This window comes from Gigantopelta aegis, chromosome 14 (genome assembly GCF_016097555.1).
Source record: "Gigantopelta aegis isolate Gae_Host chromosome 14, Gae_host_genome, whole genome shotgun sequence".
Lineage (NCBI taxonomy): Eukaryota > Metazoa > Mollusca > Gastropoda > Neomphalida > Peltospiridae > Gigantopelta > Gigantopelta aegis.
In genome coordinates, this window is record NC_054712.1 from 5,462,130 (window position 1) to 5,488,429 (window position 26,300).

The 26,300-nt window shown below is 36.3% G+C and overlaps 1 protein-coding gene across 3 annotated transcripts in view; it reads left to right on the forward strand.

Moving 5' to 3' along the window:
• LOC121388573 overlaps positions 1–26,300 on the forward strand; it is a 168,686-nt gene that overhangs the window by 11,390 nt on the left and 130,996 nt on the right. For all 3 annotated transcript variants that reach the window (XM_041519963.1, XM_041519962.1, XM_041519961.1), the window contains exons 2-5: positions 276–357; positions 7,989–8,031; positions 9,774–9,857; positions 25,847–26,075. In XM_041519963.1, coding sequence (XP_041375897.1) covers positions 291–357; positions 7,989–8,031; positions 9,774–9,857; positions 25,847–26,075 — 423 coding nt within the window. In that variant the 5' untranslated portion in view covers positions 276–290. The remainder of the gene's footprint in view (positions 1–275; positions 358–7,988; positions 8,032–9,773; positions 9,858–25,846; positions 26,076–26,300) is intronic.

The window sequence follows — 26,300 nt, forward strand, 5'->3', positions numbered from 1 at the left end:
TAAACATGCCACATGGGTAATAACCTTCAATTGAACAAAATATCTTCTGACAATACATGTATATATTAATAAATATTAATTATGTTAAATACTTTATGCCATAGAACATTATGTTATTATGTTTTATATATGATTATGAATATTGATTATTGCCTGATGTCCATCTTGTTTATGAGAGCACTTATATAGGCTCTGCTTGTTGTGTAATCCTTTTTACTTTTTCTGATCAATAAAATACATGTATCTCGAAACAAAATTTTATTTTTTGCTTGCAGGACTAGTCCATCAGAATGAAACGTGTTAATCATCCGGGGACTAGTGGTGCAGATGTGAAGATTCCCCGCTTGGATGGACCAGGTACTACATATTGTTCTGGTTTGTTGTTGATATTGATCCTGAAATAACCGTGTGTATAATTGACCCCTCCGTATGACGAGTTAACCACGCCCACCATGACACGTGATGCAAGGTTAGACAAACTTTCAATAATGGCTGCCAATTTGCATAGGTCGATAGCAAAATCAACCGATCTGCCGATTACGTTTTTGCCTTAATTTATTTACAAATATCGTTTAAATAAAAAGCCGACAAGAGGAGACATTCAAGTATTTCACTACAGGGTACATTTACGATGACAACGTGATTTAAATCGATGAAACCATTTTTACTTAAGTAAATTTTATCGAAGCACAAGAACCCGGAAGTGAACGTCGAATGCAACCAAAAGAATATAACACCCTATGCTCGTTTTTCTTGTCAGAACTGATAAATTAAAATGTCTTGTTTGTTTCTTTTTTCTTCTTCTTTTTCATCTTAATTTTTGTTGTTGTTGTTGTTCGACTTTTATATTAATGGAATCCCGATAAGCTGAGGAACAAGAGAATACAATGCGTGGCGACGACCCGGCCTCGACCCGTTTAAAACCGTGGCGTCTTTATTTTTGGTCGGGTTGCGTTAAATGTTTTGTTTAAAAAAACAAAAGGGAGGGACGTAAGCAGTAACATTAAAATACAAGGAGTGTGGGAATGTTATCAGTGTACCATAATTTTATGCACGAAAGGTTACAAAACTATAGCAGGATACAGTCGCCTGTGCCAAAATTATGCAGGCAGTGGTTTAGATTGTGGGATTGCGATGTTTATGGGGGTGTATTCTTACATAGCTGCACTGCTTGAATCAACCGATATACGGCACTTGCCCTATTATGAAACCAAAGCCATACACGAAATTAAAAAAAAAAGAATTTAAAATCACAACTGGCGTAGCCAGAGGGTGGGTAATTGGTGGGGACATATTGACCCGTCTCTGTTCTGACAAGACATATTAGGGCTGTTTACGTTTGGGTGCCCCATCCCTTCTTTTTAAAATCAGGCTGTCCAGCACACCATTTTGAAAAAGTTGGACACAATTAGGAATGAAAATATAGAAAATGTAGGACAAAAGTAGGGAAACGTAGAACAAAAGTAGGACTGAAACAGTACGTAGCGACATTATTCAAGCGCAAAACACCTTTTTATGTGGTGCTTAGTTTGTACATGTATTTTGTGTTCTATCAAAAATAATGTGAATCTTATGTAACGGTCACGTTATAGTTATTTCAAATTACTGTACACTATATTAATCAATATACATATTTACATGCATAGGAATGCTGATGCACAGTAAAACAGAGTTAACATGGTTAATTTAAGTTTTCCATGTATTATAGATTCTGAAGTCATACATACATATTGTACATTATAATCATATTAATCATTGGAAAATATGTTGGCTTGGAGGGTGTAATTTTAATATGTTGAGATTATATGGTGCCACAAATTGGGAGATATATCTCGCTGCCAAGAAAAATTAAAATAATTCCCATAACTGATGACTTTTATAATAATACAAGGAATATGCACACTTTAACAGCAATTCGTGGCATTTTCAAACAAAAAAGTATGAAAAACTAAGTATTCTGAAGAAAAAGTAGGATAAATAGGACAAAGACCAAAAAGTAGGATAGCTGGACAGTCTGCAACATATTTGCCAATTAAGCCAGTACAACAGTATTTAAATAAATTATAAACTCATGTGTTGTGGCAACAACTGTTGGGAATCAAACTTGAAGTTTGTGTGCCCCCCCCCCCCCCCCCATCTCACACAACCCGCCCATTAGTTATCCTACTGTCACACAAAATGTACTCAAAAAGCTTTATCTGTTCTAGAGGCATAGGCAGATAAAAAATAGTAATAAATATTATAAGACAACCCATGCCTACAGAACAATACTAATAATACAAAATAAAAATTTAATTAAAAAAATGTATATATATATATATATATACTCTTCAAAAGAAGAAACGCAAAACCACATTGTCGTAACATTTGGAGAATTGATTTAATTATTGAATGGTGAGTCTGATAATTACCAAATGTTGCAGGATTGTTCACAATTCACTCTAGTCCATTGTGAGTAAGTGATAGGACACACCACCAAGGTCAAGGTCATCTGGAGTCAATACCGGGTGTGGCCTCCGCGTGTGTTGACAACTGCCTGGCACCGCCTGCCCATTGAAGCAACCAGAGTACGGATGACGTCCCGGGGGATGGTGGCCCACTCGGCCTGCAAGGCTGCTGCCAGCTCGGGCAGGGTCTGGGGCTGTGGTTGTCGCTGTCGGAGGCGTCGGTCCAACTCGTCCCATAGATGCTCAATTGGGTTCAAATCCGGTGATATCGATGGCCAAGGAAGGACATTAATGTTGTTGTTCTGTAGGAAAGCCGTTGTGAGACGTGCTGTGTGAGGCCTGGCGTTGTCATGTTGGAACACTGCGTTGGCGTTGGCCATAACTGGAACGATGTGTGGCCGGAGGATCTGGTCAATGTAGCCCTGTGCATTCAGGTTGCCCTGCACGTGGACCAGGTCAGTTCTGCCAGTGTGTGAGATGGCTGCCCACACCATGACACTACCCCTGCCGAATCTGTCCACTTCCTGCACGCAGTTTGCCGCATAACGTTCACCACGACGCCTATACACGCGACATCTTCCATCATGATGTCGGAGCAGAAATCGGGACTCGTCACTGAACCACACCTGTCTCCATCGCAGTTGAGGCCATTGTCGATGAATCTGGCACCACTGCAGTCGGAGTCGACGGTGTTGTGGTGTTAAGATGACACCTCGAACTGGACGTCTGGCACGAATTCCTACCTCACGTAGGCGGTTCCGTACGGTCTGGTCGGATATCCTGCGCAAACCTGGTATTGCTGCGGCTTTGGAGGTGGCAGTAGTCAATCGTTCCCGAAGGTGGCGTACCCGGATGTAGCGGTCCTGTACGGGGGTAGTGACCCGTGGTCGACCGGATCTAGGGAGGTCACGTGTTGATCCATGTTGCTGGTAACGGTCCCACAGTCTGGAGATGGTGCTTGGGGACACATGGAATGCCCTGGCAACGGCCGTTCTGGATTCGCCTGCGTCTAGTCGGCCGATGGCATTGTTTCTCTGCGGTTCACTGAGACGTGGCATGTCCTGGATTGTCAACTGTCGGCCAGATACAGAGGCTAGGCAAGCGAACACCCTGCACTTTTATACTGTCGGTGTTCATGTTGCACGTGCAGACAACGCACGTGCAGTGGTGACATGGTTTGCACGTGGCTGCGTTTTCGCGAATATTCACATTTTGGAACTTTATTGTACAGTAGCTGCGTTTTATCGAATGTAACCGTGGGAATGTGTTTGGGACATGCAATGACCTTATATTCACAAAGCATGAACCGGTAGGAAACATAAAATCGGAGTTATAACCCATTTGTACGCTTTTGCGTTTCTTTTTTTGAAGAGTATATATTAAAAAAAAGAGGCAATATATATATATATATATATATATATATATATATATATATATATATATATATATATATATATATATATATATATACATACATAAAACTAAACCACAGATTGCAGTTCGCACAATTTGTTTAATATTTATTATGAGAATACTTCCTAACATTTTCTTTTTTCTCAAAAAGAGGGTCTTTACATATTAATCCCCATGCAATCTGGTACAGGTAAATATATTTATTAAAAAATGTATCTTTCTGTGGCATCCATCTCCAAATCATTATCCTCGAAACTTGTACAGTCAACTGAGCAATTAAGGATTACCATTTGATGGGTGGTGTCAAACTGTATCCCAAGTCTTGCAAGTCTGAACTACTCCTTAGCAGCAATAAGTCAAACAAAAAAACAAAAAAATATTGTATTAAATGAAATTGTTGAAAGTGTTTCATTTTCAGCAGCAATTTCATCCCCTGCCCCAGTTTTTCTTTCACATATCAGTTGAAACTGTTCTATTATTTCTATCATTCAGTTCTCAATATCAAGATGCAATGTAATTTGTTTAATAGTTTGTCTTCAGAATCTCATTTTCGATATCTAAGCAATGACTCCACATCCATTGGTCCAATTGCTGAAATATATAAAAACAAACATGTTAAGTATTTCACATCCATTTGAAGAAGTACATAGGTATGTAACTTAATTACATATCGTTGTATTAATTTAAAGTTTTAATTTAATTTTAGGAAAACATTTTTTTAACAGGAAACAAAATCAATGTAACTAAATAAAGTATAAAATTAAAAAGTATAGCAGTAAATTAAGAAAAGTAGTGAACACGGTATTTAACTTTGATGATGTTATTTGATTTCTATTAGAAAGTTGCACAAAGCTACATATAAGATGTGGAAGAAGAAAAATGCCTATGCTTTGCTAAAATTTTGGGTATAAAATAATGATGAAAAACAAAACTACTGTCTCCAAAAGAAAATCATATTTAGGGTAGGTAATAAAAACAAAACAAATGTAAGTGCCTCATCTAGGTGGTTATGGGTTTGAAATGTTTTGAAATTAGGGTTAGGACATTACATTTCAAGCACATGACCATTTATAAACAGCAGTTCTTTTACTATCATTTATCTGAACATTAAAAAATATATCTATTAATTTCCATGATTTTAGGGTACATAAGTTTAACCTTAGTAGCCTCTGGCAGAAACCATTAAGTTGAAAATTCTAAGAATAACAATAAAGGAATAATGAAATGTCTTACCAGTATTTATTATAAATTACCCAAGATTGGTAATTGATCTGCTGTTAGGTGAGGAATTGTTTTAATATATATTATGGTAAAATTGTGTTGTTTTAATTAAGGGGTGGGGTGGAGGGGGACTAATGGATAAGTTAAAGTTTGTTTTGTTTAAAGACACCACTAGAGCACATTGAATTATTAATCATCAGCTATTGGATGTCAAACATTTTGTACTTTTGACATGTATAGTTTAGAGTGCAAACCTGCTACATTAGTAGCCAGATATCTTTTATATATATACACCACACAACAGACAGAATAACACATACCACAGCCTTTGATATACTAGTCGTGATGCACTGGCTTAAATCGAATCAAACCGAGAAACAGTAACCGGCAGATCTGTTCCGATTGCAAAAAATCACAATTCTTTTTTTTCTTTTTGTTTTGCTTCAAAACATTTCTGGGTCCCTACATAAAATTTGCCTAATTTATAACTTTCCAGACAATACTTCCTTATCCCCCTAAAGCTCACAACCATATAGGTTACTCCCTCACTCCCCCCCCCCCCCCCCCACACACACACACAAAATCACATACACAGACTCACGCCTACACACATGCAAACAAAAAGAAAAAATGCTAAGACTTCCAAACGTTCCAGCATGCTTGTTAATACTACAGTCAAATCCGCTTATTTGGATGTGCCTCGTGCAACAAAAATATATTCAAATAAGCGGCATATTCAATAAACCGAAGGTACAGTTTCGACATACGATATACCCAATTAAGACCTCTTGTTGATTTATGCAAACCCTAATTACGATTCTCCCAATTTGGGCCTCATGACGTGTGGAATTTTCGTCAAAAACCGGTAAGTATTTTGTGTTAATAAAATACCGATTCCAAGTTCCATATTGTGACTCTGTTGTCATTATCAAGTTTGTCTATAAACTTGATAAATACAAGAGGCAACAGTTAATGCCGTTTGTACGCCTAGAAGTAGAAGTGACTAAACATCTAATGACCCAGATAAAACCACCGGAAGCTCAATCAGACTGGCCACAGTCAAATAATTAAAAGACCGTTGTTAACTTCTTGATAATTAAACGGCCGTTATTAACTTCTTTGTACATTAAACGGCCGTTATTAACTTCTTTGTACATTTGTAAATCAAGTGCAACAAGACCCCACCCCCACCACCCAATATGATCTTGAATAAGTAGTCATTTCCATGTTCTGTATTTTACCAGGACGTCTATCTATTATCTGTGTGCATTTGTAACTGATTTGACAGGTAAACTAGACTGGCCAAAGTCAAATAAGTGAAAGGCCGTTATTCAATGTAACAGAAGGAAAAACACTAGTAGCAAACGGCTTTTGTTTGTTACTGTCACCGACAATTCATAGAGAAAAATATCTGACAAGTGTTTATTTATGGATTAAACATACACTGCTTCAACAGTGGCCGACATGAGACTAAGGGATGCCTGCTTACGAAACGCACGTGGCCGCCAACAAGGTGGGAATGACCAACTTTGATCCTTGATTGTCCTGCATTGTCTCGGCCATTGGGTCACATTTGAGATGAATCTCAGAGTTCATGGATTAATTACGATGTAATTAGAAAATGTATTGATTAATAACGAGTCATCCAAAATAATTTAAGAAACAAGAAAACAAGTTTGTCTTTTTCTTTTTCTTTTTTTTAAACAATGAAATTAAATGAAATTAAAATTTCTGCATGTACGTATGGTATTACGTACGATCATAAATTTTACAAAAACACATCAAGTAACACAAACTTTCCTATGTTTTACGTGCAATTGCCAATCGTCAAGGATAATTTTATATTCAAATATCCGAAAACACGTTAAAAAACACATCCAATTAACCGTTGGATTTTGTATTGTCATAATGGCAAATGGTTCCGTGCAGGACAAACATATTCAAATATCCGAAATATACAATAATCCGACATCCAATTAAGTGGATTTGACTGTATCACTAACCCTAAACCTAACTTACGCCTAAATTAACTAAATGCTGGAACGATCGGAAGTCTTGCCAAAACTTTTATTTTGGCCATTCGTCTGACTGTGTATTGTTTAACGACAATATATACATCGAAGACTGATTAAACGAGTCAGTAAATTCCATTACATTGGCGGGAAAGTGATTCTTAAACTCTTACCTTCGTAGAATTTATATATCAGTTGAATTTTGATGGATTTCGGCAAAACTTCACTTTCAATACCATGTGACGGTTTCACAGGAAAACACTGATTTTACGTCAATCGTAGGCTCCACATAGTTGTCATCGCTGTTAACACTTGTCAGCAGAAGTATATGTTTACTATGATTATCATTCAGTTGGAGGAGACAATTATTTTAACTAATTTTAATGCTAACTATACAAAAAAGTTACACATCGAAAACAATTATGTTGTCTAACCTAATGGCGTCCAAGCAAATTTGGGCCCGCGGTTTTTGAACCGCGAAACATGATTGGTTCAGCGCGGTTGTCAATCACGCCATACGGAGGGGTCAATTAACCAAATATAGTGACTACAACACTAAAAGTATAGCTGCCTGCAAAAAGCAGTCCATTTTTTAAACCTAGATATCGGGCCTGGACATTTTATTTTTGGTGCATGGTGCCTGTCAATTTTTTTTTTATAAGGGACTTCATTTTACTTTATATTTAGTATTTGGTTGAAACCCGAGCACATGAACCGACTCATGAAAAAGGCAACCCAATTTAAAAATGTTTCTTAATAAGCTAGAAAACGGAGGCACTTGAATACATTGGGAGGGAGAGGAGAGAGGAATTTTTCCCTGGTATCTGGATCTGCCTCTGTAAACCTATGTGTTCTGGTGTGATGTTCTAATGTTTCATAATCTAATTTTATTCAGATCCAGTCACAGATTTAAAAAGTATCATTGACCAACAGGAAAGGTAAGTAAAATTATATAATTAATATATATTCTTCAGTGTTGTCTTGTTCCAGCCAATGCATAATGACTGGTATATCAATAGCCGTGGTATATGTGCTATCCTAGCAGTCCTAAAAAGCCTGATTGAGAAGTAATCCTTACAGCATCGCACACAATATCCACAATTCACTTAACTAATTAAGCAAACACCCAGTTGAAAGTAAACCATCAAGATAAACATCAACAATATGTCAAATGCGAAGTTTATCTTGATAGTGAAAATTAAGTTTTCAAAATAATTTTTAGATTGACAATTTTATATTAGGCGGCCTTTGCATATATCCAGACCAAGATACATGTACATATAGTTTTAACTGGTGTAAGTGGTCATTATAAATGCAACAATCACATCAGGCTTCAAAATTCACGACAGCTGCACAGCATTTGCCATACTGCCATGTGCCTTTGCTGTGATACCTCAAAAAGGCCAGTTACATGTATTTTACGGCTATGAATAACGATGCCCTTTTAAATATTTGCCCTTTTGTGTATGTGTTTAACCCTAACTGGTGGATCATGAAGGAAGAGGGAAAAAATTTGCCGCAACATTTTCAATTATTTTAATATGTTTATTATCGGACGGACCCATGCTAAAATCACCCAGATTAATTTGTTCTCAATTAATTGAAACACTGAAATAAATATGAACTGTTTATTATTATTATTATTATTATTTTGTTTTTGGAATATTCCAGTTATTACCTATTCTCATCAGTTCATATACATTAACAGATGCTATATATATACTCGGTACTTATTAAGAGCAGTAGCCAACAATGGAAATTGTATCACAGCTTCTTCCAATGATCTTCACCTTTTCATGCGGGAAAACAACCGCAATGATCTGCTGCTGTGTGCATGTGACATTTGAGAAATCCTCGATTGTTTTGGAAAAATAAATGATCAAATTTTTCTACATATACAGACACTGATATTCTAAACAAGAAAATTATTCAAGTTTTCTACATATACAGACACTGATTTTCTAAACAAGAAAATGTAGAAATGTATTATCTAATTTTTGGCATCAAAAAGGCTGTTTTAGTAAGAAACATCTTACCATGAAATCAAACTGAGGACAGTCCCTATAGTACTAAAGTCCCAACCAGGTTGGTGGGAGTCAGAAACATCTTACCATGAAAGCAAACTGAGGACAGTCCCTATATTACTAAAGTCCCAACCAGGTTGGTGGGAGTCAGAAACATCTTACCATGAAAGCAAACTGAGGACAGTCCCTACAGTACTAAAGTCCCAACCAGGTTGGTGGGAGTCAGAAACATCTTACCATGAAAGCAAACTGAGGACAGTCCCTATATTACTAAAGTCCCAACCAGGTTGGTGGGAGTCAGAAACATCTTACCATGAAAGCAAACTGAGGACAGTCCCTATATTACTAAAGTCCCAACCAGGTTGGTGGGAGTCAGAAACATCTTACCATGAAAGCAAACTGAGGACTAGACTGTAAAGCTTTATTTTATGTTTTTTATTTAATTTTTAATGATTTGTCTATTTTATATTTACATACATATCATATGTTCAGTGGCTTTTACAGGCTGTAAAATTAAATAAAGCTTTACCCCGCCCCCCCCTCCCCTTACAGAGACAGAAATATTCTAAGTGAGGACAGTCCCTAGTACTTGTAATTGCTGAATAGCCCTTGTGTATTTTAAGATTTAATTTCAGTGTATTTGTTTGTGTTACTAGGTGTCAGTCTGTGGTGAAGGAGTTAGAAGATTTGTTTCGTGAGAGCACAAATCTACATCCCTTGCCAAGAGTGAAAGACTGGCGGTAAGTAACCTGCAAACCTGCAAACTTCTACTGTAAATTACACCCACATGTAGGCTTGACCTAATTAACGGATCATATTAGTCCAGAGGCTTATAAGCCCTATCTAGAGCTGAATTGTGCACTGTGTGATACAAGTATGTAATTTGGCACATATATAGTTACAATGACCCATAACAGTTTATTTCAAAACTGGAGCTCAACCGGATTTGACCTGTGGAGGCCATTTTTCAAAATGGTCGACGAGCTAATTTTGTATGTCTTACATTACTGCTAATAATAGAGATAGGAATTTAATTTTGGTGTATGCACCTATATTTTCAGGGCCAAGCAATCCAAATATTGTGTTATTTTTCAAATTTGTTTTGTCAGGCTTTTTTATATGCCCGTCTATGATGGGTCGTATTATGGTATGTCGTACATTCGTCCGTCTGTTAACTTTTTTTGTCTGGACCATATCTTGCATACAGATGTATACAGGACCATCAAACCCAGGGGACAATATTTCGAAATCTGGAGTAACTGGAAGTCTGTTCACGTGATTTTTAGCTAGGTAACCAATTGTTTGGTTACATGAATTATATTTGCGTAACCCGTGGGTTACCTGATCGGTTACCTCAAAGTTACGTGGAAATTATATTTTAAGTACATAATTTTTAGCTCAAATTTAGAGTTAAAACAAAATACAAAGGAAAACATTTTATGAAACAGTTTCTTTAATGCTTGCTGAAATAAATATTGTTAAAGGATTAAATATCAGCCCCATGCAATACTGAAACAAAATAGATACATATGGAGGGAAAATACCCATTCCCTGGTTCCTCTGAAGAATAACACAACACTCACTGGTGCATGATTAGCTTATAACAAAATATATTAATACCAACAAATAAAGACTACCACTTTCCCTCCAAATGTCCAGTTCCTCTGAACTATAAAATAGTCGACTCACTAATCAATACGCTTGCAACTCACTGGTGCATGATTAGATTAATAAAAATAAGTCTTGTAATAACATAAAATGAATGACCACCATTGACACTGATATTACATGTATGTAAAGTAAAGATCAAAAGTCCAGTTCTTCACAACTGTAGAACACTTCAAGTTATATACTTTGTTGGAAATAAGTACTCTAAGAAACAGTAATAATATGTGATAATTTCCTGTGGTCTTAACTTTGAGCCTGTTTATAAATGTTTAGCAGCTACTTACTTGATATTTTTTATAATGTTAAGTAACTTTTTCAGTAAAACAAATTCAGGTTCCTTTTTTCGTTTTACAATGGCCATGCTACTTACACTTTATAGGTGGTACTTCTATACTACAGTGATGTTCCAAATACATGTGTATTTGTTTTTTAAATCTCATTATGTGATGTTTTTTATTTTTCAACTTTTATGACACTTTTGGATTCCTGTTTATGTTAAAACTGTTTTCAACATTTGTAAAATTATAGGCAATCCAATATTATGTCTACATGTACAGCAGATATTTTAGCCGTCCCCAGCAGTCTGTGCACATTTCTTTTAAACTTTTGGCTCGATTCAATACTAAACATTTAGTTTAAACTGGTTGCAAGTTACAACTGTTGCAATATAATGTCTACTGGTTTGCAGTTGAAGTAAATTTGATTTTGCGTAACCGACACGTGAACAGAATATTGTTCCCTGAAACCTCACATATAGGAACAACTTGGGATGGCCGTGTGTCGTGTACTATTACTATGGTCTACTGCACATAACAGTAAATCATTGTCCAGACCATATCTTGCATACACAACCATCGAACCTCACATGTAGGAACAACTTGGGATGGCAGTGTGTCACATACTATTACTAGGTCACTGTCACCTACTTTTCACGGTCTACTGCACATAACAATAAATCCAACAATAAATCCTTGTCTGGACCATATCTTGCATACAGGACCATCAAACCTCAGATGGTGGTTTGTCATGTTCTATCACTAGGTCACTGTGACCATATCTTGCATACAGGACCATCAAACCACATGTGGGAACAACTTGGGATAGTGGTTGGTTCAAAACAAACTGTTCATCCATCCCATTGCAAAATTTCAAATAATTAGAATTGAATTATACCTGCAACATATTTATTATTATTGATATGGTTTTTCATAAAAATCCTGATGGGTGTATCATTTACCTCACTGGTACTCTTGTTAACAGAGTTATGGCCCTTGAACTTAGGAGATGCAAAAATTTCCTTTCTGGACATTTTATTCAGAATGCTGTAAAGTATAGCTTTACAGAGTTATGGCCCTTGAACTTAGGACACATGAAGATTTGTTTTCCAGACTTTTTTTTGCAATGTCTCAAGATACTGAGCTGAAATTTTGTATATATAGCTTTATCATGTAATATTCCAGATATGGTATGGTGCTTATAAAACTAGACTCGAGACTAATAGAGTCCAAGACGTGAACATCATGGCAACGCCATACAAATTGTATGTGTGTGATGTCATTAGAGATTGAGTCTGGACTCAGTTTTATCAGCATGGGCCCAGATTTAACTTTAATGGCTATTTACCCATTTTATGGTTATGGTTCTTGAACTTAATTATGAGTTACGAAAAGGTCTTGGTCGCTGTAGGGGACATGCAATGCTTTAGCAGTACTCTGAGAGTGCTTCTTTAATGACGCTCACATCACATGTGACATTCGCAAATATCCAGTTTACTGTCTCCGCTTTACATTACTAGTCAAACTCTATTCCCAACAGTAAAACATTAACGTCCGCAAATGGTCAAATACAACATAGTTATCAGGGGCGTTGGAAGGAATTTGACATTGGGGCGACAGAGTGGGTGAGTGTGGGAGGGTTGTCCCCCTCTTGTAGATGGTGCTGCAGTGGTATTCTTGCTTGAAACATTTTCAAAGATATCTGCTTTCGGGCGATATTGTCAGAATATTAAACAGAAACAATGCTAAAATATCTACGAGTATGTTCTAGTCAAAACCAGTTGCTGATGGCCCTGGTTGCCCCTGGAATGCATCTAAACAGAATCAAATTCACCATGGTTATAATCACTGGTTAGACAGTTATCTGCAGGTAGACAGTTATCTGCAGGTTAGGGTATATTTTACTCATGGTTAGCGCTAACCAATTTTCGGACAACACATTTTTTAATCAGTGGTTAAAATTAACTCAGGATTAGTGCTAACTCAGGTTTTGAACAACTGAGCCCTGATGTGATATAAGTGATGTCAGATTTTTCATGCATTGCAAATTACAAGGGGTGGGAAGTAGCCCAGTGGTAAAGTACTCGCTTGATGTGCGGTCAGTTTGGGATCGGTCCCCGTTGGTGGGCCCATTGGGCTATTTCTCATTCCAGCCAGTGCACCACAACTGGTATATAAAAGGCAGTGGTATGTGCTGTCCTGTCTGTGGGATGATGCATATAAAAGATCCCTTGCTGCATTAGGAAAAATGTAGCGGGTTTCCTCTGACTACGAGTCAGAATTACCAAGTGTTTGACATCCAGTTGCCGATGATTAATTAATCAATGTGCTCTAATGATGTTGTTAAACAAAACATACTTTTTGCAAATTACATGAAACAATGACCATATACACATCAACCACAAAGGATATGAGTCATCTACAGGTAAGTGTTCACGTGATATCCACTGATATAACATTATATTAGTCCCTATACCGGTCCAACCAGAGGGGATTATAGATTTCATCTCCATCCTTCTGCCTGTCTGTCTGTCCATCTGTCCCACTTATACAACCACAAAGGGTATGAGTCGTCTACAGGTAAGTGTTCACATGATATCCACTGATATAACCAGGGATTTACCTGCTTTTTCTGATATGGGGGTTCCTTGGACTCACCTCTTTCTTTTTTGGGGGTCCCATTAACCTGAAAACGAAGGATCCCAAAACCACACAAACGACAGAGAGCTGCAGACAACAAATCACGTGTATAATGTATGTTTCATTAAAGAAAACAAAATTTAACAAGCTGTGTTTTTGTTTTTTCTACCTTCTATTGTAAATCAATGAACTTGTGTCTTTCAGCTTCATAGCATAATGTTTTTACTGTGAATAAGTTAACTCTGTCTTTCATAGCACTAAATGCTTTTGCTGCTTTGACAAAGTTCAACTATTCTATACCATTTGGTATCCACCAGTTTAATAAACATCAGCCTGTTGAGTCTTTCGGGGCTTAGTCTGTTTCGAACTTTGTCCTTTATTGAATTCTGGACTGAAAAGCCTCTCTCGCAAGGCACAGAAGACACAGTTAAGCAGGGCTCACCCTGGATCAAAAATACCTGTATAGAGTATTTGTATATGAATATGAAAATGTATATTTTTCAGCTAATTGTGTACAAACTGGAATAAATAGGAATAACAAAACCTCAATGGGGTAGGGGCAGTTAATATATTACTTCGATTTTTCAGCAGGAGTGGGGTGTGGTGGGGATGGGGTTATGCATTATCTTCAGAGTTTGAAGCCAGTACCCCATACACCCACCCCCACTTCTAAGGCCTATGACATTAAATTAACAAACATACAGAAATATGGAGGTGGGTGGATGTTTATTGAGGGTAGTTGTTTATTCTTTCTTCCTTTTTTCCCAAATAAAAATTTGAGAGGTTTTTTTTTATATAGAGCTCATTATTTCTTTAAATAGTTCATTTGAATTGTTTTGTTTCTTTTTTTTCTTTTTTTTAAGTGACCCATCAATTCCCCACCCCAAACAATTTCATAATTTGTACCATGTTGTTGCTGTTGATTTCAGTGTTGTGTTAACTGCTTGTTGTGATTTCTGCTTGCAAAATACCTCGGCTACACAGTATACTCCATTTATTTATAAAAAAAAAAAAAAAAAAAAAAACGTTAATAAAATTAAAATTTACGGTCTTTTTAAAATCCAGCTAACTTATTAAATTTCACCTCACAGTCTTACAAATTTATAGCTAAAATTATCTATCAAATATGACTATTGTAAACTACTTTTATTCAGTGTACATTTAACTGCAATTTGTATAAATACTGCATGTTCATTTCCCGCGATAGCGATCTGCATGCGTGCTCTCGACCATGGGTACGAAATTAACAAAGACAAAGGAATAAACAAAAACTGCAGTTAAGTATTCATTGATGCGAACAACTATTGTTTTTCTACAAATTTACATCAAGATTTACTTTTGCGTAATCATATTATTTAATGTCTGCAACGATCGATGTCTCTTGACACGCGGGTGTCGGCTGATTCTGAAGCGTGACATATATTCGCACCGAGAGCTGTCCTCCGTTCAGCCAAAGAACGTTCTTCCTAATGTTCGCGAACTATGTGATTGGTGTTTGTCATATCCATTTGGTTTAACGTGAAGCACACAAACCTGTCTAGCGAACGTTTTGTTTTCCCTCGGTCTGGCTGAACATGGCCCTTGAGATGGCCCTACATGTCTTTCGACCCTGAACTGGCATGCCCCTGCGTGTGCTGTAACCTCACCGTGGTGCAGGGGTGTAACATTCTCTTTGAGAATGGCCAATACAGCACAAAATTGAAGTTTTGAGTGAAATTCAGTATCCGTAAAATTCTGTGATATTTGTGTTTTTGTACAGTTCTTTACACTGTTTTTGTTTAAGTCTTGAATTTTTATATTGATGTTGATCATCACTTTATTTATTTGCATTACCATAGTTTGACACCCAATAGCCGATGTATTTTTCGTGCTGGGGTGTCGTTAAACATTCATTCATTCATTCATTCATTCTGAACTGGCATGTGTATTAAAATTGACACGATTTGTCGGGCTGTTTTTATTACTTTGGTTCAAAGATTTTACAAAGTAAAAATAACAAGTTACAGATCTTCCAGACATTGCTGTCATACATGTTGAATGCATGCCGTTAAAATTAATAACTGATTATTAAAATAAGCAAACATTATAAGGCCTACGCTGAATTCTGCATGACACCATTTTTTTTTTACCAGGCGCGAGATCGCTATTACGCTAATTGAATATTTGGTATTATTATTATGTTTGAGGTGTCGGATAGATTATGTAACCGTTAGCCAAAATTTTAGCCACTTGCAAATTTTATTAGCCTTTTTTTTTTTTAATTAGCCAATGGCTAATTTGGCTACTGACAGCACGAGCCCTGGTAAGATCAATGCTACTTTGGCAAGAAGTGTGAAGTCTGGATACTGATTGTGGAAATCACTGATTAAAAACTTTAAGAAGTTTTCAAATGTGAGAGACCTGTAAGATTTTGCTAAATGTTTGAACAGCAGGAAATGTGCAGTAACCCTGTCCATGTTCACAAGATCAGCATACAAACTGCATAATGTTGACAGCTGCTCTGTGCCATAATGGACTAGACTTGCTGCACCAGGGTATCTGAAGGGGCTGAAAACAACATCAAAACACTCAAAGAAGTTTAGAATGTCGGTTGGAAACCTATCGGCCAAATTGTTAGTAATTTTGTCAATGTACATGTTCCTGATTTTGCAGAATCTCTGTCTGAGGGATTCATTGTCAGTGATGTCTACATCTTTGTACTTTGATTTTTGCCCAGCTATCGTTACACCCAGAATGGTCAACACTTCATCCACTTTCGCTAAACTATTATTCATAGCACTCGGGGTCTCTTATGTAGCCTACAACAAACATTATGTCTAATATGAGACAAATTTACATAATCTTTCTGTTAGAATATCAATCAGTAATGCTGTAAGTGACAGGAAAAGGCTGTTGGCTATACATTTACAGCGCTCAATTTTAAGGATTTTGGTCGCTTGTCCAGATGGCAAGTATGGGTTCACATTGAGGTTGCCCCTCCAAAAATTTGGTTGCCCTGATTTCATCTGTGTTTTGAAATTAGAGTTATATTTATATTCCAATAAAACAGCAACCAACAGGTTTGGAATTAATATGTTGTTAATGTAAAATGCAATATGTAGGCCTACTATCTGACAATAAAATACATTACTTTTTAATAATGTTTTTATAAATGTTTGCAGTTACACACATGTATACATATGGCCTAATTGCTTAAGAATTTTGTGATTTGGCGACACATAGCTATTTTCCAATCGAATACACTGGAATGTTTACTATTCGGAATACTTCAGCCGATTACGATTTTCCCCGATGTCTCACAGAATCGGCCGAGGTGTTCCGTGTGGCAAACAATCCCACGTGATTTTGACTGATTGACTGACACTTTAAGTTTAGATAACAAGTTTAAAAGCGATTGTGGGGAAGGAAACTGCACATTATTATGCAACATAACTCGCCTTTTGGTGTGAAAAAAAAGTCAGTTGTCCAACGGGCAAATAGTATGATAGAATTAAGTTGCCCGACTGAATATTAGGTCGTCACAGATGACCGGACGACCGTAAAAATTGAGTACTGGTTTATGTAACCCAATAGCTTTGGAGTTTTTGTCACCTTCTAGGGATAGTATTATGGGGCAGTAACTGGACATTATCATTTTTACTGCTGCTTCAACAGATAACCATCAGACAGACGATGGCTCCATTATTTGTTTTGATTTGCCATGTAGAATGGTTTGTAGCTCTCTAAGTTTGTCATACCTAACAGAAGAATCAGAGTAATATTTGTATAAACTATGAATCGTACTATGATAGTTTTTACAATAATCAACCTCTTTACAAGCTTGTGATACTGCTATATATATTATATAGGTTTGACCTATGTGCAACACAATGCACTTGCACTAGATGCTTGTTCCTTTTCTTTAGCTTTGTACTCAAACCATTTAACCTGCCAGTCATGACCGATGCACTGTCGGTTCCTAGACCAAACACTTTACCTGACTTGTCATCACAAATATTTTTGCGTTTGAGAAAGTGCACCAATGCCTCTTCTATGCCTGCTGCAGTGCCATCAGTTATTTTTCATTACCAAGAAAGGCCACACAAACTTCACCCGTATCGAGATAACGGACATATACTGCTAATTTTTTCTCAACAGCTATGTCACAAATTTCGTCTAGCATTATTCCAATGTAGTCACTGGCATTTAATTTTTTCTATCAGGTCTTTTTCAATAACATCCTCAATGCATTTTTCAAATTCCATAATAACTTGTGGACGTTTGTAATACCTGTAGCTTTCAATTTTAACACCATTTTGAATTTGTAGGTCCATTAAATCTGTAAAAACGTCTGCAGCTATGTCTCATTTTGGCCATAAAATAAAGTTTTCAGCTGCTTTATATAGTACGTTCTCAACTTATTGGATTGTTCATCTTCAATTTTATCTTCTTCTTTTTTTTTTAATTGAAGAATTTTAATTGATTGAATGTGTACTTTTAGACTCCAGGGCCCGTATTTTCAAAGCCATCTTACCTACGACGTATCGTAGCTAGTTAAGAGCAAAATACGAATGTCGTAGATTTAAGATACGACAGATTTTCGAAGGTATCGTAAAGTTCTCTTAGTGTGTCATGATTTACGATATTTGTCCATTGGGCTATTTTTTGTCCTAGCCAATGTACCATGACTGGTATATCAAAGGCCGTGGTATGTGCTATCCTGTCTGGGATGATGCATAAAAAATCCCTTGGTACTAATAAAAAAATGTAGCAGGTTTCCTTTCTTGAGACTCACAATTACCAAATGTTTGACATCCAATAGCCGATGATTAATAAATCATTGTGCTCTAGTGGTGTCATTAAACAAAACAAACTTTAATTTTATACTTTAATAAAAAAAAATTACAAATCCAAGAAGGAAAATGGATACAGCCTAAGGGTCTGTTCAAATATTTGTGTCAAAATTAGACACCTTCCCTCCCCCTGTAATGCTAAATCATACACTCGACAATTTTTAAAAATTATTTAAAGCTTGTAGACTTCCCCCATTTTCCATATAATTTTAAGGTGCTGTTTATGTACTTATGAATAAAATGATTTTATTTTATTTGTTGTTTTTTTCGATTTGGGGAAAGCGCTGATCAGTTGCGTAGAGGGTGGGGACACCGGGTCATGCCACCCCCCAATCAAACGTTTTTTTAAACTATTAAATTTTATAAAATCATACATTCATACATATAGATGACTTTTTTGTAAAGTTGCCACCAAAAAACTTCTGTACGTCAACCTGTTTATTCATGGATATGTCCGCATGGCATTTTTTTTCTTCAATACATACACACCCCTCTAGAAAATAATGATCGTTTTCGGGAAATCAGTGTCTGTATTCATTGTGTATTCTTTCAAAATCAACATTTAATTTTGATCTGTATAATAATAATAATAATAATAAAATTCTTTATTTTCAGAGGGTAAACACATTGGGCCAGTTTCCACCAGGTTATCGTATAACCTTAGGTTAACCTGGGGCTATGTAACACGCCAAAAACCTTAGCCTGTAGCCGTGGACTGGCGGCTTTTCACATGCTTGGGTTATAGACGTGTTACGAAAACCATGGGTTATCTGAAGAGTTCGCAGAGTGGATTTGAAAGTGGGGGTCACTGTCAGTGCAATTGCCCGGGGTGGTGGTGAAAATTATATTTCCCCAAAGGGCCGAAATTGTTAAGAATTTCATGGACATGTCACCCACCAACCCCCACCCCCACATAATTATTTTTAATGTTCAGGTGTCCAAATACGACATTTCCAACCTTCCTAATACAAGAACCATGGAAAGGGGTGGCCCCCGCGGCTCCACTATGTTGTGAGCCCTGGTTTCTTCGCTTGGAAGGTATATAAACCATCGTATCCACTACATGCATGTTACATCTTCATAATGGCTGAAACTAGAGGTAAAAAAAAAGAAAACTTCAGTGAAGATGACAAATGTCTATTGATAGATCTGATTAATGCAAATATTAAACTAATTGAAAGTAAAAAAAGTGATATGAAAACACATTTAGTGAAACAAAATGTATGGCATGAAAAATTCAATAGTCAGTCTTCCGTAAAACGAGACCTGGGACAACTGAAAGAACTTTGGAATCGTTTGAAGTGCAAAGCCAAAAAAGATGTATCCCAGCTGAAGAAACATCAGAAAGGGACTGGTGGTGGATCACCTATGGCTGACACTGACGACATGAGCTATACAATTCAAGGCATGATTCCTAGTGAATTTGTGGAAATGGTGAATCCATTTGATGATGACAGCACCCTACATACAGAGGAGTCTGCAGATTTACCATATGTTAAACTATTATAATAAGTATTAATTAATATCGTATTGTATTATTTCAGATGTCCACTTCAGGGCCGTAGCTAGCGGGGGGGGGCGAATCCGGAAAGCATTATAGAAACTTAAAGAAAATTCTCTTCTTAACTGTTTGAAGAGTTTTAGACTATAAATACTCAGTTGCGCCCCCCCCCCCCCCCCAAAATTAAAAAAAAAAAAATCCTAGCTACGGCCCTGCACTTAGAGATCAATTAAATGTAAAGCCGTTGGTCGCGTTAACCGATACCGTTTTAGACATTCAACATCATCATAAATCTCTAATGGTTCCAAACGGTCCCTGAAAATACGTTCACGCCGCATACCCGGCCGATATTGGCGTGAAAAACTATTACCGTGGCAAAATTGTTCCATCTCAAGCAGACAACCCAGAGAAAAACCAGCTCGATAGCAGGTTTATCGCGCAGTGCAATTGTAACCTGGTGTTAGCCTGGTGGTATTGAAACCCGGGCACGTGAAATGTGCAATCTAAATAACCCATGGGTTAACCTGAGGTTAACCTGGGGTTTCCATAACCCTCTGATAAACCCGGCACGAAAAACTGGCCCATTCAGTACAAGGTGACTGGTCTCCCATGAGGCCCTCTCTAATCTATACATGATATTATACATACATTCAAAGAAACATCAACTAGCATACATGTAATATGTATAGCATGAGGAACAATAGCACATATTATGAATATTTAAATAATATTTAAATCAATTTGTTAAGAAACTTGAGTCAGTGATAACACAATACATCATAATTATTTTAACAAACCCATCAAAATCAACAACAAAGGTATATCTTAAAATTGATTATTATTTGAATAGTGCTTAAAATAACTGGATTTGAATGAGGCGTGGGATTGAGAATGTTTTATCTTTGAAGGTAGTGTGTTCCACAGTTTAGCTCCCCTGCATAAAAAACTATGGCGATAAAATTCTGTGCTTGGTTTTAATTCATGAAGATGACTATGTTGAGTTGACCTCAAATTTAAGGAGTGGATTTCTGAAGTTGTTTGAAACATTGTTTCTAGATATGATGGAGTTAGTTTGTTGAGGGCTTTGTAGACAAACTGGCAGGTCTAAAGTCAATTCTCTCTTTGATTTTAAGCCATTTGAGAGAGCTGATTATTTCTGCAGTGGACGTTTCTTTGCTTTTTTTAGTAATAAGTCTTGCAGCTTGATTTTGGATTTTTTGAAGTTTTTCCTATAGAATGTTTTGAACAGGTTCCCCAAATTGTGGAGCCAGGGATGTCATTAATAGCCAGCACCTGGCGATTTTTCGCCGGCTATCGAATCAATTGTTGCCAGGTATATCGAACTTCCAATAAACAATGCTTGTCAACTTTTTGTTGATTAATGGCCGCCTATAATTTGATTTTCACCTGCTATTATTGTTTTTAATGACATCACTAGGAGCAATAGTCTAAGTGAGGTAATATGTAAGAGCTGTAGAATATTAATCTGGTCTTTTGGTCAAGGTATTTTCTGTTTTGTCGAAAAATGTATAATAAATAAGAATATTTTTTAATAATAGCATTTATGTGGTTAGCCCATGTCAGTGTTGGGTCCATGTGTACACCAAGAAGTTTGTCAGAAGTGGAACATTGCACTAGCTGGTATGTGATCAACATATAGTCAATACTGTTGTGGTTTCTGCAATCGAGGTCAGTTTTTTAGAAGAAACAATAAGCATGATTTTAGTTTTATTTAAGGTTAAGTGACATCTTATTATGGTTGCACTATAGACTCGCCTCATTCAAATCTAACTGGACATGTTTTTCTAACAGAGATATGTCATCAGCTACAGATGTGGAGCTTACATCATCAGCAAACAGATCCATGACACAATGCTTTGCATAGAGTGGCAGCTCATTGATATATAATGCAAAGTGGGGCCAAGTACTGATCCCTGTGGGATGCCATATGAGAGATTAAGAGGATCAGATTGGGCTTTGCCAAGAACAACAGTTTGTTTTCTTCCTGAGAGATATGATTCAAACCATTTTAGAGATTTTGAATCAAAGTGATAGATGCTTAGTTTCTTTATGTATATCATGATCTGTCATGTCAAATGCTTTTTTAAAATCAATGAATGTAGCTGAGACAAATTTACCATCATCTACTGACTTTTGCCAGTTATTAACAATTCTGAGTAAAGCTGTTTCACAGGAATGTTTGGTTCTAAATCCAGATTGGTATTCATAAGGGAGTTTGTATTCTTCAAAGAATTCAGACAATGCTTTATGCATATGTTTTTCCATTATTTTAGACATTATTGGCAATATAGAAATTGTTCTACAGTTTTCACACTTTTATCTATCCCCAGTTTTAAATAATGGAGTTATTTTTGCATGTTTCCATTGCTCAGGAAATATCTCTGATGTTATGCTGTTGATGATGGTTACAAGTGATGGGGTTATAATTATACAGCTGCAGCCAATTTAACAAAGTGTGATCCTATGTCATCCAATCCCATTGATTTCTTTACATCACAGTTCTGCAGTTGTTCAAATACAAATGCACTTGAGACAAGTGGAATGGTGAACTTGACAGTACTTGGTATTTTACTATCAACAAAATCTGATAATTGTTTAAAGGTGTTGTTATTGGAAGGTGTAATGGTTGATTTTGCCTGTTCAATTACATTGATAAAATAATGATTAAAGTGATTACATATGTTTTGTTTGTTTATTACTTGGTGATTGCTGTCATCCTTAATTGAGGCTATGGAAGTGTTGTCTTTGGGATTAAGATTTCAAAAGATTATATAATAAAATTTTCTTTTCATCTATACACTTTACGGCAATCTGATTGATCCATAGGTGCTTACTTTTTTCATTCATATCTCAATGAACTGAAAACATTTAAGCCCGCCCCCCCCCCCCCCCCCCCCACTGACTCGCACTACTTTTGTGCAACAAACCGAATTATTCAGGCAACCATATTTACATATTTTGAAGAAACTACATGTGAAAGCTACAAAAGCAATAAAAAAAAATGTATACGATAAATTGATGGAAAATGTTATAGCAGAGTAGACACGCATTGATTTAAAAAAAAAAAAAAAAAAAAAAATCTTCGCTAATCATGATATGAGACTTGGTCGGTGGCCGAAGAAATCATGTAGGAAACTTCACGCCTGTAACTTACTTGTAAGTGATGTTCTACAGCTGTTGGCGAAAACTAAACGGTTCCACCGAAAGCATAAATGTTAGACACGTTCCATTCATTCACTTTCATAAAATATAAATTAAACACGAATAGGACAATTCCTTCCAATATAACAAAATGATCTGTAAAAATGCACAGCAGCTAGATGAAATGGCGTGGCTTATCAAAATTACAAAAAATCACCTGATTCAAATAATAGTGAATAAACATTTGCATTCTTATGCGACATAAGTATTGATGAAGTTTACACAAGCAATACTACTATTATTACTACAGGCATATTTAAAGCTAAACAAAATAAATTCAGTTATGTATTGTTAAAGTATGCATATAAATTTAATTATAAGATTTGACCGCAATTATTTTTGGGTTCATGCAAGTATGAACTGAAAAAACGATGTGCACACTTTTGTATGACCCTCTACGTGGAGTCATACAGTGTGCACATAATTTTTTCGGTTCATACTTGCATGAACCAAAAAATAATTGCAGTCAGTTATTAATTGAAACATTTCCTGCAAGCTAAATGACACTCACAATACCACACATTGTTTATGAATTTTGCTACTTGTTTGTCAATGCAATCAGAACATTTAACCAATTTGTTTTCTTCGTCCGGGAATTTCTGATTGTGTTCAGCCTGTTGACAAGAAGTTCTGAATGATCGCAAATCCGTGATCTCTTTCCAGAAATTACCAACTTTACCCGATTAGACACAGCAAAGGATAAAGACGCAGTGTTTCCAAAGATTAAAACATTTTGTTTTCGATATCGGGAATCCCCATTTGAATATGCAGTTTATAGATAGAAAAGAAATACATAGAATGATTGGTTTTTGATAGTGGACAGGGTTACTAAAAATGTCAGATATTTTATGCGTCCCATGGGATGCAGTATATTTTTTGCGGGTCGAGTTAAGTTTTAGTGCATCTTATACACAAGTTTTGTGCGTCTGGTAAATCTCTGATAATATAAGTTATAACATTATTTTAGTTCTTATACTGGTCCAACCGGAGGGTATTATGGATTTCATCTCCATCCTTCTGTCTGTCCCACTTATACATGTAGTTTTCCAGATGTCTTTTGCACATGCCTCAAGATATTGAAGTGAAATTTTGTAAAAAGCTTTCTCAAGTACTGTTACAGATCAAGTTTAACTTTCATGGCGATTTACCCATTTTATGGTTATGACCCTTGAACTTGGGAGATACGAAAATTAGTTTCCAGACATTTTTTTCCCGCAATGCCTTGAGACAATAAGCTGAAATTTTGTGTATAGCTTTATCATGTTCTGTTATGGCCCTTGAACTTAGTAGATGCGAAAATGTGCTGGGCCAGGTAGGGGACATGTTCTTATATGATGTAATGATGTATAATCATAAAATGTTACATACAGTAGAATCTCATTGGCTTTAACACTGTCTTTGCATCAAAGTCTGTTCAACCCATCCGGTAGTTCTAACCATGCATTCGGGCATTGTAGGGTGCTTCTGTAACACAAAAATCAATCGGACAACCTCAAATATTTTCGTAAAACCGGCTTGGGCAAGATGGTCCGAAGTCGCAGTCAAATGTCAGATGAGATACATATTTGTAACAATTATTTATCACCGTTAAATAAAGAAATAACAAACACACTGGTAGTCTGTATTTATAAATATTTATTAATTTAAAAAGTCATTCTTTATTATGCTGCTATAGAATCTTTTGCAACATATTGACAACATATTGACATCTAACGATTACCGCATTACAATTGTCTGTACTTGAACGATAATTATACCGACAGGTGCTAAATAAACAACACGATAAGCCAGCATACACATGTATAATTAATTCGTTCCACAAATGTTGATCGACATTTTTCATTTTCAAGAAAAGTGTACGCTGGCCCCTTAACCCCCTCCCCCCTGCGTACGGTTTGTACGCTCGTGAAAATGTTGAAAATTATGGACGGCCCATTAGCCGTTCGAGCTAAATATGTTTAATTTTACAGTTCGACCAATAAACTAGCTGGTTTGAGAGAAAGCTTCTGTTCGACCCCAGGGGTATTCAACTACCGGTAATCAGTAAGGGTTTAAAGGGACAAACCCTAGTTTCAGCCCATGAAAATTAACACTAAGTTTAGTTAATCTATAAACCTGTAACACATTTGGATAAAGTTACAATTGAGTGAAACATGAGTCTGTGACTTTGAAATGGTGAAATATCCTCTAAAATAGACTAAAACTCGACTCCATAACTGTTACCTCTCAGACGCACATGCATTTAAAAAAATATGATAAATGCATTTTGTGATATTAAAAACACAAGGATGACAAAAAACACTTCGAATGTCCGGAAATGGATAATCTAAAGAATAAAATCTAAGTAAAGTATGATTCTGGTTATCAAAAACGGCTCTAATAGTAAACAATATGCCCTAGTGTTTAAAAACTAGGGTATATCCCTTTAATAGAGAGAGAAATCGGGACTTTGTTCTTGGTTCGAGAATACCGGTAGGTTCGACCGTTGGGCGTTTTGAGCCAGTGAGATTCTACTGTATTTTGTTTCTTTTCTTTTTTAAAAGATAAACAATATGGTTATCAAAATGTTAAGAATAATAATACTTATTCAGGAAAAGGCTGCAGAAGATCAAGAAACAGCTAGACGATCCACCCCAAATTACAATAGCAGTGGTTGGTGAAAGCGGCGTAGGAAAGTCGTCAATGTTAAATGCTCTGTTTGATCAATCATCCCTGTTGCCTACTTCTGCGATGCGTGCCTGCACGGCCGTTGTCGTCAAAGTTTCAGCAAATACTGACAACCTTGACTACGAAGCAGATATAGAGTTCCTTTCGGAAGAGGCAAGTGATGCTTTCTGATTAATATCCTTAAATTGTTGAACATTATACATACATGTTTTTAAACTTGTAGATTCAGGTAAATACGATTGTGTTGTACAACAGCTGTTGCAGATTGTATGTCATACATGTAGTTTTGTCAACTTATTCTGTAAATGAACGGGCTATTTATTAAAAATTGACAAAGTACTAGTTCAGGGTATAATTTACCATACAAAAACTATTTTT